Below are 20,391 nucleotides of genomic sequence, written 5' to 3'. Positions count from 1 at the left end.
CTAACATTTCAACACATTCCCTTCCTTATTTCAACCTTCTGCGTGAGAAACTGTCAGCATCCTCCTCCCCTCCCACACCGCGTGCGCCAAAAGCCAGGTTGTATAGTCCATTCTCGGTAAAATAAATATTTTTATGGGCCCGAATTCTCTATTGCGACCATTCTGTTTATAAGTCCGTTTTTCCGGTAACCGTGAGGGGTCGCATCAGCGGGATTCTACGTATTTGCAGATCACTTATACTCACGTAAGGTTAAAGTATCATTTAACCCAAAAAATTCCATTGACAAACATCTAAATTGGGCTAAGCATGTGGCATCGGCAGCCGAAAAAAAAAATTGTAGTTGCAAACATCTATAGCAACGTGTCTGTTTTGTGTAACTGTTTTTGGCTGTTATTATGCATATTAGTCTATTCCTAGTATACATGGATTGTTTATTAAATATGTAAACTATTATATTCAATAACTGCACAATTTAGTCAACATTTAAAATACCGGTAAAATTTTCATTGCATAACGTAAATACCAACTTTAAACCACCGCTTTTCTAATTTGAAAGTACCGCTTTTTGCATACTGAAAACACCGAAATTTTCCAGGCCCTAACTATAACACATCATTCACTCATTGTTATATATAATGCTATACAATGTGATTGGGAACGGCAAAATCAGGTAGCAATCGTTGCCCAAGTATGATTGAAAAAAATACATCACGAAAAATAAAATATTTTTTGACTATTTATTTCAGCGTTAAAATAAGAACAATTATAAAATTATAAAAAAAAATTTCTATAAGCAGGAAGCTAACCCTGACCGGCCGGCTGCTAGGCAAGAGCCTTACCAACTAGGCTAGGCTGGCTCGCCTGGCGCTACGGAAAATGTACCAGTCTAAAACGTTTGAATAAAACTTTAACCGCCATTTTCGCGAAAACTAAGGCGCATTGGACAAAACCCTTTTAGCTTAGTACTCTGAGGGCCTCCCTCCACAACATATATAAGACCTATTCAAATCCGTTTGTACCATACTTGGTGGTCCCCTTGTCAGATTCAGTTGCACTTTCAAATTAATTTTGTGCACAATCATTGACAACCCGCACATTTTTTTAAAATATAGTACACCAATTTATGATTTTTTTTAGGTTTATTTATTTGGAGAGTTTTTAACTTCCATTATATTCAGCAATGTAAACTGAGAGAAAACTAATACAGAAAGACTGCTTTAAAATTGTTATCAGAGACATAAAAACTGTGTTATCCGGTATTTGATTTTATAAAGAATGTAAAAATACATTAGAAGTGTCAGCAAACTGATAAAAGCTTTATATGCATCTGTATAATAGCGCATAACCCCTCTGGCCGGTGATTAGTTTAGTTCAAAACGTGGCTAAGGAAATTGTATGGATTAGGTAGAAAACATCTGGCTATAAACATAAGACATAAGGATTCTGTTATCCTGAAATACTAATTGCATGTTTTTTACCAGATGCACGTTCAACCCTTTGCCCTTCCTTTTAACTGCTGTCAGCAATGCTTATTTTAACAGCTCAAGCAATTATCTTTTCCCATGGATCGACAAAACAAAATTGACGAAATAAAAAACCCTATGCCCCTTTGGCCTTAACAAGGAACGTACTGGTCATCCTCCCCTGCATTACCCTTCTCCACTTCGCAACATCCCATGTCTCGTCCGCTTGCACTAGTGACAAAACCTTGTCACAGCACTTAACCTTCTTGACACCTCTTTCATACTATATGGTTACGGCCCACATCTCAGACATTTCAATGAAAATTCCTTACATTTACCTTATGAAATCAGTCTCAATTGGACTTAGCACTCAAAGATATAGTTATATCATGCATTGCAGACGTGTTGTTTATACTTGTTTTGATGTCAGTAGGTGGACAAGATGCTTTTCTTGGGTAACTTGCCTTTTTCAGAAGACATATGCTATTAAAATAAATTCATACTTGAATTTGAAAACTTGTTAATTTCTTTCCAGAACCAACTTAACACGGTGTTGGTGTGATGAAAAATGGCACAGTTTGATGTAAGAGTTCAATTGGGGGAGGGAGGATGGGAAATCAGTTGGTCCAGAACATTTATTAGAACGTCCTCTATTACAACCATTTTCCAGGGAACTGAGGTTTTACTTAACTTTTCATGAAACTGACAGAAAAGATAAACTCCAAGCCAACTAAAAATGCTGTTGCACTGTAACATGACCTGGCAAAGACCTACACCAGGAACATCACAATAAAATTCTGAACATGAGCAGCTAGAATTGCACTAGTTGAAAAAATATACCAGACTAATAGAATGTTGGTTTCTAGACCTTTCACTCTACAAGCCCAAAAAAACTTGAAAAAAGACTTTGCAAGGAGACTCCATGACAATATTACAGTACAACCCGGTTATAACATTCCCGTTTTTAACATTTTCCCGCCTATAACACCATAATTTCATGGTCCCGTCATTTCTCCATTTATCACAATGCTTTAATTTCCCGCCTGTAACAATATTAAAATTTCTACATTCCCGCCTTTAACGTTCAAATTTGCTTTGATAACTGCCACAATTTGCAGTATCCCTTCCTTCAAAGTCATAATTTAGAGCGAAACCATAGCTAGAAAATACAGCACGCATATACAAACATCAGATGTTTACATTTGAGTAGTTCACCATAGACGTGGTACACACGCACTCCACAACTTGCACCGGATCGACTATCAATATGGCGTCCTGTTCGCGCTTGTTAGCCTATGACTTGTTCCTTTATACTTATGATGCGCATTTTGTGCACTGATACATGGTCGGAAACAGTGCTACTGTAGTCTATGGTGCTGGTTTTTGTTTCAAAGGTTTAACACCTTGTGATGGTTAACTGTTCTATGGATATATTCACGGCTTTTGTTTGTGGTTAACCTTTACCGTAATTATTATTATTTTTTTACTTATTGTAGTCACGGTCGTATTTAATTAAAATACGCCGTATTGAAATTTTATTCAGGTTTTTGTACGGATATGATGGCCGATAAATATAAGCGAAAATATATTCTGTAGCTGAAAAAATTCAGTTTATTAACCAAGTGGACAGGAACCCCAACAAAACGCGTGTTGTGATTGCAAAAGAGTTGAATATTTCTGTTTCGACTCTGAACTGTATCGTACAAAACATTTTTTTTTCTTTAGCATATTATTAGGTATTATCTATAAATAAAATTAACCAATTTTCCACTCTATTGCTGTACTTAGTGTATTACTCCTGTATTTTGTGTTGTTTTACCTATACTTTTTAATTTAATCAATCCACGAGTAATTTTTACAAAGTGAAGATGATTTCCTGCTTATAACATTTTCCTGCTTATAACATTTTTTTATGTTGGTCCCTTGGAGAATGTTATAACAGGGTTGTACTGTATCTAAAGAATTTTACTTTGCCATGTATCAATATCTTAAACTTAAACAAGTTATATTTTACTAAACTGGATATAATAGTTAGCAACCTAAAACTACAATCATTACTGAGAATACTAACCTATCTCCATTGCCAAATCCCCCGTTGGTCGGTCTTGTCTCCCCAGGTTTGGAACAACGTCCAATCCAGCTGAAGGCGATGGAGACTTCTGCACCCCAGGTGGTCCGGCTGATGGAGTGTCATTGTACCTCACAAAGTCCTTGAACCACCTGAACAACTCTGGGAAACGGCCGAGAAAGGGAGTGACCAGCTGCACCAGTTCAACTTTCGATATGATTTCGTTGTTGTATAGAATAAGGCAACGTAGAAAGTTCTGGTAGGCACCATTAGATCTAAAGGCTTTACGAACCTACGGGAAAAAAATTACCAGATGAATAGAACCAAACATATAATATTCTACATTTTATTACAACCCATATTGATTTTCTATTTAAGAACTACTACATAAATTAAATAATTTATTAAAAAAATCAAGTTGCATGAAAAAACTTAAGTGAGCAATGGTTAGATTAACGCTTTGTAAATGATACCAAACATGTTCATGCACTTTAAACAAACAATGTATTCACTGGAAAAAACACCAACCCTGAATGTAAGACAACCCTCAATTATACAAGTCAAGATGCCAAAAAAATTATTACCTCAGCTTTTTCTCGTTCTTACTTAGTAGGAAGTCACTGCAGAGAATAATAATAAAAAAATAGTAAAAATGATTTATTTTTGGCCAAATTCTTTGAGAATTAAAAATAAAAGTAATTATTAACAATTTTTTCATCAGGTTTAGAATAAAACTGGTGTTTTCTCCATCACTATCATTCTAAAGATCACTCTGACTGCTGAGATTCTCTTTGATCATACATAGGGGTAGTCAAATTTCGTTAATGACGAAATCGCGAAATTTTAAAAAAATCACTTGCACATGATGTGTAATACAAATAACCTTACTTGGTAGTGATAAGACGTTAATATACTGCATTTAGTTTTAACGAAATTTGCTGTGATGCGCGAAATCCGTAGTTTTTCACGAAATATGACGAAATCGCGATATTCGTGCGAAATTAACCTTTTTTATCGCGAAAAATCACGTTGAATCATTCTGGAACTTGCACAAAACGTTTATTATTCCAAGAGGTTATATGTGAGACGCCATCTTTGCTTTTGTTTTTCTCTAGCACCCATAGAGTAGAGCGTGGCAATAAACATTATCACTTTAGCTACTGGTGGACAAATCACAGATGGCGTTGGTAGTTACGAGTGTCAAAATGTTCTATGATTTTGTTTTCACGAGTGCGTGTCTGTCGAGTTTAAGTTCTTTATTTCCGAGTGGATGCAATATGTCTCTCTTCCGCATCTATGATCGTTTTCCGTTGAAAGTTTTTGTGTCATTTTGGTCATATTACCGTGGTCACTGGATAAACGTATAAAATGCCGAAAGTTGTGTTTTCGAAAGAGCTGAAGGATTTTACGTAATCAGTAAAGAAAAAGGCATCATGATGTGCAAGTTCTGTAATGTGCAAGTCGACTGGAAAATAAAATACACGTGTGAAAACACTGTAAATTTCGAGCATCGCACAAGGTGAACAAAGCATCGGGTTCTGGAACTAAGCGTCACGAATGAAAATTATTACATCCAGACGTACGCCTACTCAGTCTCCGTCGTCGCACACGTTCCTACGAGACGTAGAAGACCATAAAACGGCAAAAATGACATTATTTTGCCGACCGCAAATGCGTCTGGTGACGCAATCGTCGATAGGCCTTAACTCAATCTTTGTTCCTTTCTCTGAATCGGCCAAACGCAGTCCAGAAAAATAGCGTCACTTCCATATTAGCCAATCAAATCATAACTTTCAAAATGTTAATTGTTGTATTTGGGCGTCCTAGCCGAGGCGACTATTTATTTTCGTAGTTGTCACGGCAATGCACGAAAATAAATGCCGGCCAAGAGTGCCAACATATACATGAACAAATACCGCACACGCAGTTGAGGCGGTGAAAAAGTAAACAAAAAAAAACAATACTCTGTACTGTTGAATAAGTACAGTGTTTTGGTGGGGACTAGTTTGCAGGAAACATATAATAGCTGATTTTCAGAGATAGGTAGTCAAAATGGACTTGAGCCACTAACGTTTATGATCAGTTTCCGATTTTTTTGTATGTAATCTTGAGAATTTTAATTACAAATGCAGCGTGCTAAATTTTAGATGTGAATGTACTTCAAAACATTGTTTTTGATAAATTTCGACCAAATAAAACAATTATTCCATCAAACATATACATGTTATATAAAATTATAATGACGAAATAGTTATTTTTTCTAACTAAACAATTTTTTTTTCACCGAAATAACTCTTTTTTATTCACCGAAATGGGCCTTTTTTATTTACCATTTTTCATTGGCCCTAATCATACAACATGTACCAAAAATGGCATTTCACAAACAGAATTTTTGAAACTTAAATAATTGTTGAAGCTATGTAAAAAATCAAAAAACAGATAGCAGTACCAAACACAGATTCATCCAACAGTGGTAGGGGTCCATAACTAGGCCATTCAAGTGAAAAAAAAAAAGTAATTATTTTGAGCACAGATCTCATCCAAAATCATAAATAGAAAACTAAGGACTACTAAAAGGTTACCTTGTCGAAGAACGCGTATTCGGTTAAGGTGCCGTATTTGCATGCCTCGGCCAGCGAGATGTCCCTCAAGGTTGCCACCTTGTGCTTCTTGACAGGGGGGCCATGCACTGGGGTGCCCGAGAAGGACGGCGATCTCTTCACCTGGTTGCCGTTGTGCCCAAACTTGTTGCCCGATCCCAGGCTGCGGTCCACGTTCACGACTGGATCCAGTGGGCTACATAGGTTGTTGTAGCCTGGCTTCACGCTCGTTGGCTTCTTCACCAGTCCCGCGTGGTCACTACTGCTGCCCTTGCCGCTCTGGTTGGAAGAACAAACCTGCCATCAGACAACCACTCTTGTATCAACATTGTCAATGCAGTCAACTTTTAACCCCTAAATCTACCCTTCCTGCACTAAGTTGATTCATTGGAAATTTTTTTTATTACAGTGACTATATTTTAAACTGTCTATATAATAATTTAAAAAAAGAAGGGCTGTGCGGGATCCCCAAATTTGAGAAACAGTTTCGAGATCACTGAAGTTTTTTTTGCCCATCAAGTGTAAAAAAATTTTTATGAATTTTGTTAGGGTTATAAATTTTGAGGGTTTTATTAATTCACTATAATCAATGAGTAAAATGAATTTTGAGAAAAATACAGAATTATCATGGTTATTCAGCGATATAACTTAAGACCTCCTGCATTATTGGCCAACCACATTTTACCAGAAAGAATAAAAAATATATTCAAACATGAAAACTGTCATTTCTCCCATTTTAATTCTTAAAGAAATTAAATTATTAAATTAAAATGCTTTTATTTTAACAGAAAGAAATAACTGATTAAATTAAATACTGTTTATAATTTTCAGTTGCAACTAAAACTTCTCACTGTACATTTTATTTAAACCCACCCTAAAAATGTTTAACCAGTTTTAAGGGAAAGATGGAAATGTAGATATTGACCCCATAACTAAGATGTATGTTTTTGATGTTATGAAGGATATCTCAGAAATCTCCTTGATTATTTAGAATTAGTTAGCACTGTTTATTTTATTGTTTTCCAGATCTCATTTAGATTCCAGCCTGAAATTTCTCAAATAGAAAAATTCATACCTGCAGAGCCCTATAAAAAACTTTTTTTTTGTATTCAAACAGAAGTTTTAAAAAAAATTAAATTAAGTTTCCCAGAAAAAAATAAGTAAAATGAAACATTGAGCATGCCCTTTCCCAATAAATACTAACCACATGTTGGTAAGTACACATTACTCCAATCCACCCATCCATTGAATAATCTTAGAACTACCACAATAGAAGTCTCACAATGACGGAGGAAGGGGAGAACTGTTATTGTACAGGTATTGTCCATAAAACACTGAATGTCAGCTTATCAGTGCAACTTGAGGCTGTCAAGCAGTTAAAGTTCAGCCTTACACGCCATGTTGAGTTAGTGCCATTTTCATGCCTTATCTTTTTATGTAGGATAATTTCTACACCTGTTACACTACTTGAGTACTGCATTTTGTGTCCCGTAGAAAATTGTTGCCAAATACATGCTACTTATACACACGCACGCACGCACACACACACACACACTCCATTACAATTCAAAAATTAAAAAAATAAATAAATAAACAAACAAACGTGGCACGTTAAGCCAGTGTAATGAAACCCAACCAAAGATACATGACAAAGATCACAATTTTAACTTTTTATGTCACAGGTATTGAAATTTTTAGGAACCGAAATATGCCATCATGGTATCATATTATTTGGCCAACATTTTATTATATTACAGACTGTAAAACTTGCTTAAGACATTCCCACCAGATACTTTTTCCACCTGAGATGTTTAACTACTTCTGTTTCTTTAATTTTGCCATATGCACAATGTTAAATTTTTCTATGTATTACATTGAAGGCCATGGTTGATTTCCAGTGTGAAATATTGTCTTAAGTCCTGAATATTTAATCATAAAGATAATTTTTGCTACGTTCATGTCCATTTTAGAAACAAAATTAGCTGCACAGAAACATAGATATAATACAGTAGAACCCTGTTATAACGAATCTGAAGGGAGTAGTTTATATGTTCACTATAGAGGGGAAACTTTATATCTGGGAAAACTTTTATATTGACAATACATACTCAAAAGCAAAATCTTAACTACACATTGGCCTAAGCCTAGAAAAGAACGAATGTAAATTCTCAAAGCAACAGTTTTATTAGCAATTGCAGATATTTTTAATGCACTACACATGTACAAACTTTCTATTAATGGTTCTTCGACATCTGCATATTTTCCATTTTTCAGGCGTTTAATACTCTGTGACGTATTCACAGCTTGAGAAAGAAGATTGTTCAGCTTGTTTAATATTGTACTTAATGTGGATGTTGCAATTCCCAGTTCCTTTGATATTAACACGTGCGGGACAGTGGGGTTGGAGTCTCTCTTTTCAATAATGTCCAGTTTATCTCGCACAGATAATGCCTTATGTTTTTTACCGCGTTTTTCATCTCTATTTATGTAGATATTTCTTATTGAAGCACATTTGCAGCTTAATAACACGAAATTCTTTTTACCGTCAAAAGTAAATAAACGAAAAGTAACGAGTTTGGCGCATCAAAGATCACTACGTATCATTTAGTATTGCAGTTGCTAAAGCTGGAACAAAATTTTCTCACTTTCTATGGAAAAAATTTAGTCCACAGAGTTCTATCTAGTGGTAGTATTACGAACCTTACTCGATCAAAATGTCTGAAACGTAAACGATAAAAATGAGACGTAAAAATATTGAATTTGCTGCTATAATGTACATACGTATTTGTGTGACGGTAATTTATGTTTAATTTTGATAATATATTAAATGTACACGCGTTCGCCCATTCTTTAACTATGAAGGGAAAACTATTTTTTATTTTCACCAAACTGATCACCATCGTTGGCTACATGTAGCCTACCGAGGCCACTCGAATACGACTTGTTTATAATATGAACAGTGGACAATCGAGTAGCGTATTGCGGAGAAAAACTTCAATGTGATCCAGAATAGACGTTTTGTGAAAAAACTTGTAATTAACTAATTAAATGAAAATATTTGAGATAAATGTGCATTATGTCAGCAAAATTTGTTCGTGGTACACGGGAAAACGTATCAACATTGACAAACGTTGTGCGCTATATCCAATAAATTAATACATAACCTCACATCATTTTGCCGGGACCGAGACGGAAATTCACAATAAACGGGAATTCATTATAGGCGGGTTCACTATAAACGGGTTCTACTGCAGAGCTGCCAACCTCAAATCACACCCATCAGTAATGGCAATTAGGTATATGAAAAAAGTACGCGTAAATCATGCACGATAAATTTTTCCTTGGGCATTATAACATAACACACCCACAAGATAAAACAAGGACAATAATATGCAAAAGAAAAAGAAATGAAAACAATGCAAATTAATGAATAAAAAAAATCTATTTGAACAATACAATCATCTGAATATGTAAGAAATATTAATAATTTTACTGGCTATTTTGAATCTTCAATTCAAAGTATTCAAAGTTAAACTTTAAAACAACTGTATTTTTATTTGCTTCTTTTATCCTGGTTGGATAAGAAATGTCATGTAAACAAACAACAAGACAAACACAAGGACTTGTAAACAATAACTGCGTTCGTTACTTTCGTTTCTTCAGATGTACAGAAAAAACGAAGATATAGATTTATTGCTCGTCACGGCTTTAAAATGTTCTGCATGTTTCTTTGATTCAATATGCCATTTACAGTCATCCCTTCCACCATGTGCAATCGAAAAGTCACACGTGCATACATTACAAAACCGTGGCGTTCCAAACATTTGAAAACGACAAGCATGGCCATTCTTTTGAATATTTAAGTCGAAAGTTCTGAAGACTTGCGTGTTTTTTTTTCCATATACACATTATTCTGTCACACGCTTCATTATCGAAAAACATAAAAAAAAATCACGTCTGTAGACACCACAAAAACACTATGATGAAAAAAATTGCTTTCAAGAATTAAATTAACACAACACAGGTTAGCTAAAGTACCGTACAAAAATTATCGTGATTTAAGTAGCCTTCAAACGATAAGTCCGAGAATATGTACTAGTTGTATCGTACAACGGACATAATACCATCCCATTATTATTTAAAAACACGAGAATTAATTTACTTATTTCGACAGTACATCGTACATGCGCACACTTACTAGTTCCATTATTTGAGCAACCAAACGATGTATTCAAACTGCGTTCACGAAACACGCACAGCAGAAACTGAATTTTCTCCGTTACCATGCAACACAAAGCCTCGTTTCCGTAATAAATCAGCGATGTTCCGTAATTCCTTAATTCGGGGTTAAAATCCGTAATAATTACGGAAAATCCGTAATGGTTGGCAGCTTACTGTATATACATTTTTGAGGTTGTGTTTATTAGGAACTATCAGATACATGAATTTGTCAGCATTGCCAACTTCTTTATGCGAGACAAAAAATTATAATTCTATGACTGTGTAATTATGAAGGCCAATGTTGATTAATTAAAATATATTTTAACGGCATAAAACCTGTTGGAACCAAGATATCGAGTTTTGGTTCTCATCTCTACCACTGAATCAATACTTTAATTAGTTCACTAAAATTCACAATGCTGTTTGTGTTCTATATTTCATATGCCTCGTCAAATGTAAGCATTGCTAATGAACTTGGGTTGCAGGCTTCAACACTGAACACAATTTTATCTAGGCATGAAGAAATAGAATATGAAGCAGCAAACACATCTTCACAGTGCAAAAAACTTAAGTTGGAAAAGTATGAATTTATCTAGAAACAGTAACTAAGAGTGGGTTACAAAACAACGGCTCCAAAATGTCCCACTAAATGGTACCCTTCTCAGAGGGAGCGGGAGAGAAGAGAGAGAGAAAAGAGAGAAGAGAAAAAAGAGAAGAGAAAAGAGAGAGAAAAGAGAGAGAAAAGAAAGAGAGGAGAGGAGAGGAGAGAAGAGAGAGAGAGAGAGAAGACTGAGCAGATTGCAGTGTGAATCTCTTGTGATTTTCAAGCATCACATGGTTGGATTAATCTGTCCAAAAACAGGTATGGTATTGTTTACAGAAATGTTGGTGGAGATTCTGCAAGTGTAGAAAAGGAAACTACAGATGCTTTGGTCGCACTGTTACCTGCACTTATTTCCAAGTATGAACCCAATAATGTTTTCAACGTTGATTAGTTTGGCCTTTCCTTAAACATGCTTCATGGCAAGACATTTGCTCTGAGAGGAGAAACATGCCATAGAAAAAAAAGGAGCAAAGACAGACAGACTGTTATAGCTTGAGTCAATATGAATGGGTCAAGCCCTTGAAAAACTTCTTAAATCAGGGTTGTACACTAAAAATCTGGCTTTGTTAATGCATATTTTATGTTTTATTGAAATGCCTGAAGTTAATAGTGACTGGCTGTTACAAAAGGTTTACCCTGTGAAGTCATTGGCATTCAGAATTGAATTGAATTTTTGGGAATAACTATACTACCAAAGAGAAGTCTTGCAAGCTATCAGCGCAGAGATGATGAGCACGAGAAAAAAGGTGTACCAGAGGAGAAAGGAATACGTAATATTGAGGCTTGTTAACAAGTTGGAAAACCTCCTTGGGCAAGAAATTTTTCTTCAAGTGGTGTACCTATTGAACTTTTTAATACATGCAGAAAGTTAATGCGAAGATTGATGTTTTAATCACAGTTAATTTGAAACCGGACCATACTGAGTTGGCATTACTTTCTTCAGTAGAGCTAAATTCAAAGCGAAAATATCGAACTATGGAGCTATACAACTGCAACACTGTCAATAGACATTACACAACTGCAACAACACTGTCGATAGACTTTATATTATGGTCTTTATAAATCTCTGTGTGCGCGATTCATGTCTGAATGAAAACAAACTTCCAATATAAACATCAAAATTTTTTTGTAAACAGACACCACTAAGATAGCTTGAGCAGTTTTAAAATAGTCTTAAAATGTTCAAAATTAACACAATCTCTTACTATACGCCACTCTCCAAAGGTTACACCTGAATTGAATTCGCCTGTCGCTTCAAAAGGAATACACATTACAACTGGACTAACATTAAAACATGACTCATTCTGAATAGAGTTAACATCAAAGAAAACCCTTCTTTAATCAATCTTGTATATTGTGTCCACTCAGCGGACGCTCACCAGGAAGGACTGGTGGCTGGTGGCGTCGGGCAGGAACTGGCCAAACTCTGCGAGCAGGTCCTCCTGGTGCTCGAACAGCTTGGCCACCTGCGAGTACACCTCTGCCTCGGTGAGGTGCTTGCCCGGGTTGGGCGTGCCGTCCTTGGCCGTGCGCTGCTCCTTCTGGTACGTGTGCAGGATCTCCAGGAAGCGCTTGTACTTGTCGGGCTGGCCTTGGAAGCGGTTCTTGATCTTGTTCACGTAGTTGATGGCGTGGTTGAACTCGACGGGCTGGCTCTGGGGCGTGGCGTGCGGCACGCCCGACTCCATGCTGCTGAGCGCCTGGGACACCGCCTGGTGTGCCTGGGCCAGGGCGTGGTGGTGGCTGTTGTTGTGGTGCGCGTGGCTGTTCCCCACGTTGTTGGGCGTCGTCGCGGGGGAGGGGTGGCTCGCGAACAGCGGGGACCCGTGGTTGGGTGCCGGAGGGACTATCGCCGGGGTGCTGGCCACGCTCGTGCTGTGCGAGTTCAACCACAATTACCAAGTGCACAGTCGCATCTTAACTGATATCTACCTTAAGGGGGTGAGGCCCTGCAATCTTGGGTTTTTCCATCTTTTTGTTGAACTACTTATCCCAATTTTTGCATGTCAAGGCATAAATCATATCTCACAGACATTCTATACCTTGTTGCGACCACATATTTATCAACAGGCTCTAGTCTGCAAGGGCCACGAGGAATTAACTTATTATTTCACATGGGCAACTACAACTTGTTTGATATCACACCCGTTCACAAGTGCTGACTTCAACTAATAGCCAAAGCTACCAAAGTCTTATACCACGCTAAACTAAAATAGTTAGCACAGCTTTATTGCAAACAGTGTAAAAATATTAAAAATTGCATGATGGTGAGACTTAACCCTCTTTAAAGTAGCTTATTTCACATTTCATTTAAATTTCCTAATAACTGTTTTATAATCGTGAGAAATAAAAAATCAAATGAAAAATAAACAACGGTAGCTGTAGGTATCAAAACCAGAGCCGGTGGATTGCCCGACAATGTGCCTGACCACTATGCCATGTTGCTGACAGCAAAAATTATGAAAACATTTCTCAAACTCTACTTTAAAATATTTAAAGAGCTTTTTCTCGCTTCCTAGTGCCCACTCAGGAGAGATATTTTAGGACGTTGAAAGGGGCACCTACCTGCTTCTATTCACACAGTTTAAGGTAAATCTATGAGCCCCGACTCGGACCCTCCCCTTGTAAGTTTAATATGGACACTTCTACTATGATTGTAACTTAGTCTAACTTGATAAAAAAAATTGTAATACACCTTAAAAGTAGTCAAATAAGTTAGTAATCAATTAACATGTTTTAAAAATGTTAATGATACCATTTTGAACTCATAGTGAAATTAGCAAAATTACTACTGTGAATTATCTCTATATATTATTATGAATATTTCATAAACTACATAAAAGCAAATCTAAATTCCCTTGTATCATTATAATTTTATATTACTAGATTTTCAAACCAACCTAAGAAGGAAAATTCAATATCATTAAATCTAAGATTGCTCTATATTTTTTTTCCATATACTAAGACCATTTAGTTTCATTTTATGCAAGTGATGTGTAGAAAATAAACTATAAAAGATCATTCACTAAATTACATTATTTGAAATAAATGGCTTAAATTTTCGTGAATTTTCTGTGTTTGATAAAATTGGTAACAATATGTTTATCCTACCCCGATATACTTGCTTTAGTCAGCAATTGCATTGGCTAGTTTTCTGGTAGTATTTCAGATATTGTATGTATGGAGTAACTAATTTTTTCTTCTCTTCTGCTACACAAACTGTCATGCCCACTTTTATACCCAGAGGTATAACAGAAGGTTTAACATAAATTCAATGAAAAGTTGGAAATTACTAACTTTTTTAGGATGTAAGAACACTGTAATATATAAGGTAAAGAGAGCAATTTCTGTTCTGTAAAAAATTGAAGACGTGCAAAGCAAATTCTTTATAAGCGTTAAACAATTTGGCAAGAACTATTTTAGTTTTGACAGAAAAATGCTTGTACCTGTTTCTATTACAAACTAGAGTTGTAATTATACAGGTGACAACCAATATTTTGTCAATGTCAAATTAAACTTCCATTGGAACAGTATTTGGCATGTAGTTCAGCACATATTTTAATGCTGTCCACACAATTAAGTATATACTGTCTTTTATGGTGAGAGTAAACAGCATCACCAAGTTAATGTCTCTCGACTGTTCTAAATGTGTAGTGGCATTTATAAAAATCTAAAAAATACACAAATTTATAATATTTTAAAATTTAGCTCAATATAATTTAATTTCAATAAAAATCAAGAATCTTCCTCACTGGACATAAGAAGGTACTCTAAGAGATTGATGGCTGAGCAACCAGTAAAGAATGACAATTTTTATGACTATAATAACCATCTTGTACCTACAGTAAAACCTCATACAACGAACTTCTTTACCACAAAATCCGTATAAAGAAGCAGCTGTTAGGTCCTGCCAAAATGCTATATAACATTATGTATTTCTAACTCTAAATAACCAAGTATTTTTTCATGTTTCCACAACACACACTACAACAAAGGAAACATAAAAAATCTTCAAAACAATTCTGTAGAGTTGTCATTTTTTCCATTTGCTTCGTAAATATACTACGCATCAGCAAACAAAAAAATACTGCAGCCATCTTACAATTAATTGACCATGTAGAACTAATGACATAAAGAAACATACTTTGTAGCTATTGAAGTTGAAACATATTGCACCAACATTAGCTTACAAAAAAAAAAAAAAATTAGATTAATCAATGTTTTGAACATCGCCTAGAAAAATTTTCACATATCCCACTTACACAACTTTATATCTGTGTCCTGTGAAAATGTGTGATCATTGTAATGAATGCCAATATTAAATCTAAATTCTGTGGACGTGTTACTATTAAAATTTGCACGAGTTAAAAAGTTGTTTCCAAATTGTGGTTAAATAAATAATACTTAACCATCTGCACTAGTTTATGACTAGACTAACTTTCATTGATGTATTATTCAATTTCAGATAATGGAAAAAATTTAAACAAAAAGCAATATCCCTTACCACGCAACTGATAATTCTGATGCTGTTGATCAGGGAGGCCTATCCAAAAGATTTAAGTCGGCTTGCACAGTCACTTGAGCAAAGTAAAGTATTCCTCCATTTGATTAACCTGCAAAGTTTTGCTTACATTTTACTTACCTGACTCTGCAAGCAGCCCTTAGCATCCCGAATTCAGCTCTATTAATTATAAAGCTACATAATTTTGTAGTACTTATCACTTGTTAGTTTTGAATTAATGTCGTTATAAAGGAACCTCACTAAAACAAACACACCCAAAATCAGTCCCTTCAAAGTTTGTTATACCGAGGTTTTACTGTAGTAAAGGTAGCCTTTATTTCTGTTGTGACTGAGAAGTAATCCTAAGATACGTAATTCATTCTTCATTAAAAAATATTTTCATTTTTAGTTTGTAATTTCCATTGGGTATGCACGTAAACAAAGAAGAACATGCACTTGACAGAAGAGCTACAATTAGCGCAGAATATCAGCAAGATCGCTAAAATGAGCTCTATTACTGAGGCAGACAAAATGGGAGAGCAGCTCAGCTCTTAAAGTATTCCTAGCAATAAAAGTAATGTTGCGATGTTAACCAACCTGTGCACAGTTGGCAGACTTGGAGACTTGGTCCCGCTAGCTGGAGGTGGCCCGGACAGAGTCACGGTGTTGGTGATGGTGACCGGGCTGGTCGTTGGGATCACGGTCTGGTGCGTCACTGAGCCCGGTGTGTGCACGAGTGTAGTAGTGGACGTCGGACTTGGCATGGAGACCGACACTTGGAAAGCATAACCCTGGAAGCAGTCAAGATTACCACCAGTGCATTTCAATGAAAATAATACACGTACTGTAGTCGCCAGAACTCATGAGGGCTACCAGCGCGGGGGTGAGGAAACCCTTTTGCGAGGGGAGGTCGGGGTAGAAGAGAAAGTTGGCTCCGCCTACAAGATGCGCTAGGAGCCATTTAAAACACATTGACCTTTGTCTGCGCTGCAGTAGTGATGGGACTGTGAACAATGGCAAGAAACGCGCGGCCGAAGAGATTTAAGAAAGTTATTCATAGCAAGGAAAGAGAAATAATGAGGGTTGTTGAAGCTTGTGACGAATAATCACGCACGCACGCACACACACATATATATGTTTCCAGTTTGTGATGGATGTTATAGTCTAGTTTTAAGATGATTATGACAGCTGTATGTACATATCTGTTATATATTCTACATTTACTCAGCTTAATGGAGTGGAGAGGTTTTGATCAAAGCTAAAAAGTGTGGCTTGAGAGCTTAAGATGATGATATGAGGTGTGAAACAGTGGATTTTATCCGGATCGCCAAACTGAAAAACGAATGGTCATACCATTTCATTACCGCTTGAACTTATTAAACTAAATGTATCACTACAGTTTTTCATGCAGAGCTTCGTTGTGTTAATGTATTTATTCGAAAAATTAAATATTGGAATGACAAATAAGTTATAGCTTGACTTCGTGTCGACAGAAGGATTATTTGCAACAGAACACATTTTTTTTTATCGGGTTTTACAAACCAAGAACACACGAAGTGCACTTTGAACCGATGCTCAAATGCTTTCAGGACGCATAGTAAGCTGTACAGCTGTTGAACTTCTGGAGGGAGGGGAGAAGCGGAAAGCCTGACCTGCGGGGTAGAGCGCGGAGTGGGGGGGAAACGAGGACTAGAAAAGCCAGCCCTCACGTCGTTTGGTAACAACAGTAGTACCATCATTATACACAGTGAATGTAATATGACAGTACAAATGCATGGTAAACACCAAATATCACTAACAGGTCTAATATTAACACTTAGACGGGGAATATCTACTCAGAAGAAATTTTATGGGAGCATTGCACACACCAAAAAATACAATTTAGTGACCAGAAAATATACACATACATAAAAGTTCTTAAATTATATTTAAAAACAGGCCCCACAACATAACAGAATTCTGGGAGGATTTTCAATAAGACAGATTTCCTAAAACATAAAATTATTCTTTGCAGATTTAAACATGCAGAAAATTTACCAGAAAATTTTTTTCACCTTATTTTCAGCTATTATTCTTACTGTTCCACAGTATTAGCTCACTTGAAAATTAGGTACAAATTTATTATTAATCCTGTCACCAAAAAAATACACTTTTGTAAAAATGTTTATCTCAAATTACCTGTTCATTGGATTGGACCTCTATTTTGTATCCAGGTGGCAGAAATGTATTGAAACCAACAATCAACTCTGGGTGACCTTTAAATAAGGTTGAAACTCTGTGAATAACGCCTGGTGTATCAATGCTAAAACAAAAAGATGCACCACTTTAAACACACACGACAAAACTTAACATGTTGAACTAAGCATTTGTAAAAACACAACAGCATACCTCTGAGACTTGAACTCTTTCATGATATCAAGGAAATCATTGTACACTTGTGGCTGATTGCCAAATTTGAACTTTACTTGATCCAGGTACGATAAGGCATCCTCCACTTTCAGCCTCTGAAACTGCTGCTGACCAGTAGTAGACGATACAGCTGGACTTCCAGTAACTGATGCTGGAGTATTGGCAGTGCTCGTATGTACCTAAAATTGAAGCAAACGACGACGTTTCAAAAATATCGCTGGCTTTCCCTACAACATAGATGATGTTTACAATAATACTTCTGCACATGAATCGTAAACAATTAAGATAAGTTAAAATCCTGGAAATGCCTACTTTATAAATGTTAAATCCCGTGCTAGTGCTTCCTGACATCCTTAATAAAAAAAAAATAAAAAAATAATAAAAAAAGCAGCTGTGTTATTTTTCATAAGCTATAGATGGAAGATATTGTAGGAATAAAAGTTGTTTAGAAAATACCAGATACAAGGAGTTATTTATATATTTTAAAGTATAATAAAATCTAACATTAAACTTAATAACAATCCTGCCATTTCTTTTAAAGTTTTAATTAGCTACATATGACTTTGCCGAGAAACTGTTAAGGTTAAAGAAGCAAACACAAATGTATTTTTTAATATTCATACAACTATAACTAGCAACTAGTGATCCTTATTATTTGAAAACCAATTTGTTGAGACAATTTTTAGCAATACTCAACACAAACTGCTGGATTTAATACATCTGCAACCTGCAATAACTTGAACATTTAAATTTAAATAAAACTGGACTAGCATTAGAAATTAAATCAACTCAAAAGCATCAATAAACCAGAGGTAAATTTTCACCTTAATAGAAACAATATTTTTTTCACTTACTCTCCAAAACTGAGAACTGGAAATGGAATGAGATGCAAAAAAAAACCTGAGAAAACCCACTGGCTCACTGCACTCACTTGCATAAAATCTGGGTTCACACTACCATAAATTGAACCCAGAACTGACCACTCACCCACTCTCCAATAAAAAAAAAGCCAAAACTTGCCCTCTGAAGCACACTTAACACTAAATGGACACAATTAAAGACCATGTCTTACTTTTGGAATCGAAGATGAAAGTACAATTGATTCTTACCTTGTGTCGCAGTGATGGCTGGTGAGAGGGCATATGCAAAACATGAGTTTGCAGCGTGCTGCTGGAGACCGGAGCAGCTTGTATGCAGCCACTGCCACCCTGCACAAAACCAAATACACACACAAATAATCACAAGACACCACAAAAAATTGGTTTCCTGTTAACTTAAAAGAATTAACTTGAAGCTTAGTCAGTATTTGTGTAAGTGTGTTGCTTGCTGCTGGTTTTAGCATGGTATGTCCTCTATGCATAAAGGCTCTGAACTACCACAGTCTTCTTGTCGTGCATACAGTCACTATGAGTTGTGTGATAACCGTAACATTATATGGCGAAGTATTTTTCTTTTACTTAATTTTCATCTTTATTAGCTTTTTTATTTGCAAAGTTTAATGTATAGTTTATTTTTTACATCCTTGTGGCCAATTTTATGTACTCTTCCTTATTTTACCCTCTTCAAGGAGCACTAAATATTGAGCATCAAACACAGCTGACAGTTTGGTTAGTAATGAACACATTATTCTTTATTATTTATTTACTCACATGCAATACACACTTGAAAGAAAATAAACATTTACAAAGTAATATGTTTTTATATGCAATTTGGAGATTTGGCATGTATAAGATTTTTATTACTGAAGGCTAATAAATATTATTTAAAATCCTGTCACTGAAATGCAAAGCTTTTCCCCTCATTAATAAGCCATACTCTTTGTGCTACCAAACTTTTATCAGAACATAAACATCAAACTTAAAACTGGAGGGGTAAGGGTGGGACTAGAGTATGGATGGAAAAACTAATTAAGATAAAAATAAAACTATTTTCATAGATCTGACACACATAAGAACACACCTAATCTTCCATTCTGGCCAATTCCCCTTGCTAGTGAACGATGAAGAAACTAACCTTGCCAGGTGTGGTGGTAGCAGTGGCACCAGGCATCACTGAATTAAAGGTGGGTTGAAGCGAGAACTGCACAGTCCCAGAGACAGACTCCAGGACGCGCGGGGAGAGGGGCTGCCCCCCGCGGTACACCGTGCCAGGCTCGTGCTTCACTTGTGCCAATGGCTCCTCCACCCTCCGTTTCATCTCAAATCACATTGAGGCAGCTGGAACAAGCCAATATAAGCATCTGTGTATGGAAATTGCAATTAATCCTTTCAGTGCAGAAGATGTGTATGTTATTGTATTTCTTACTGCAAAACAAACAGAAATACAAATGCATAACTTAATTTTTCAAAACTTTCAGCAGGCATAACAGAAATCTAGTATGCAATTAAAAATTTGTTGAAAATTCTACATCTGAAAGCATGCAGTTTTGAATATAAATCAACAAACTTGATCTATTCCTAAAAAATAAATAACAAACTACTTTTTACGCATAGTTAAATACCCACACAAAAGCCAGTTACTTAAA

The 20,391-nt window shown here is 35.9% G+C and overlaps 1 protein-coding gene across 19 annotated transcripts in view; it reads right to left on the bottom strand.

Moving 5' to 3' along the window:
• The window catches only part of LOC134528164 (paired amphipathic helix protein Sin3b), a 101,861-nt gene that overhangs the window by 64,293 nt on the left and 17,177 nt on the right, over positions 1-20,391 (bottom strand). For 14 of the 19 annotated variants that reach the window (XR_010074359.1, XM_063361521.1, XM_063361520.1 and 11 more), the window contains exons 2-9: positions 19,881-20,083; positions 18,977-19,075; positions 17,847-18,046; positions 17,637-17,760; positions 16,056-16,249; positions 12,337-12,832; positions 6,115-6,429; positions 3,536-3,824 (exon numbers count right to left, since the gene is read on the bottom strand). Coding sequence is in view for 18 of the 19 variants with exons in the window: in XM_063361521.1 (XP_063217591.1) it covers positions 3,536-3,824; positions 6,115-6,429; positions 12,337-12,832; positions 16,056-16,249; positions 17,637-17,760; positions 17,847-18,046; positions 18,977-19,075; positions 19,881-20,063 (1,900 nt within the window). In the remaining variant the exon portion in view is untranslated. The remainder of the gene's footprint in view (positions 1-3,535; positions 3,825-6,114; positions 6,430-12,336; positions 12,833-16,055; positions 16,250-17,636; positions 17,761-17,846; positions 18,047-18,976; positions 19,076-19,880; positions 20,084-20,391) is intronic. The other 5 variants (XM_063361525.1, XM_063361530.1, XM_063361531.1 and 2 more) reach the window with 1 other exon arrangement.

Source organism: Bacillus rossius, chromosome 1, assembly GCF_032445375.1.
Source record: "Bacillus rossius redtenbacheri isolate Brsri chromosome 1, Brsri_v3, whole genome shotgun sequence".
Lineage (NCBI taxonomy): Eukaryota > Metazoa > Arthropoda > Insecta > Phasmatodea > Bacillidae > Bacillus > Bacillus rossius.
The sequence above is the reverse complement of the archived record's forward strand: the minus strand, read 5'-3'. Positions and strand labels throughout refer to the sequence as shown.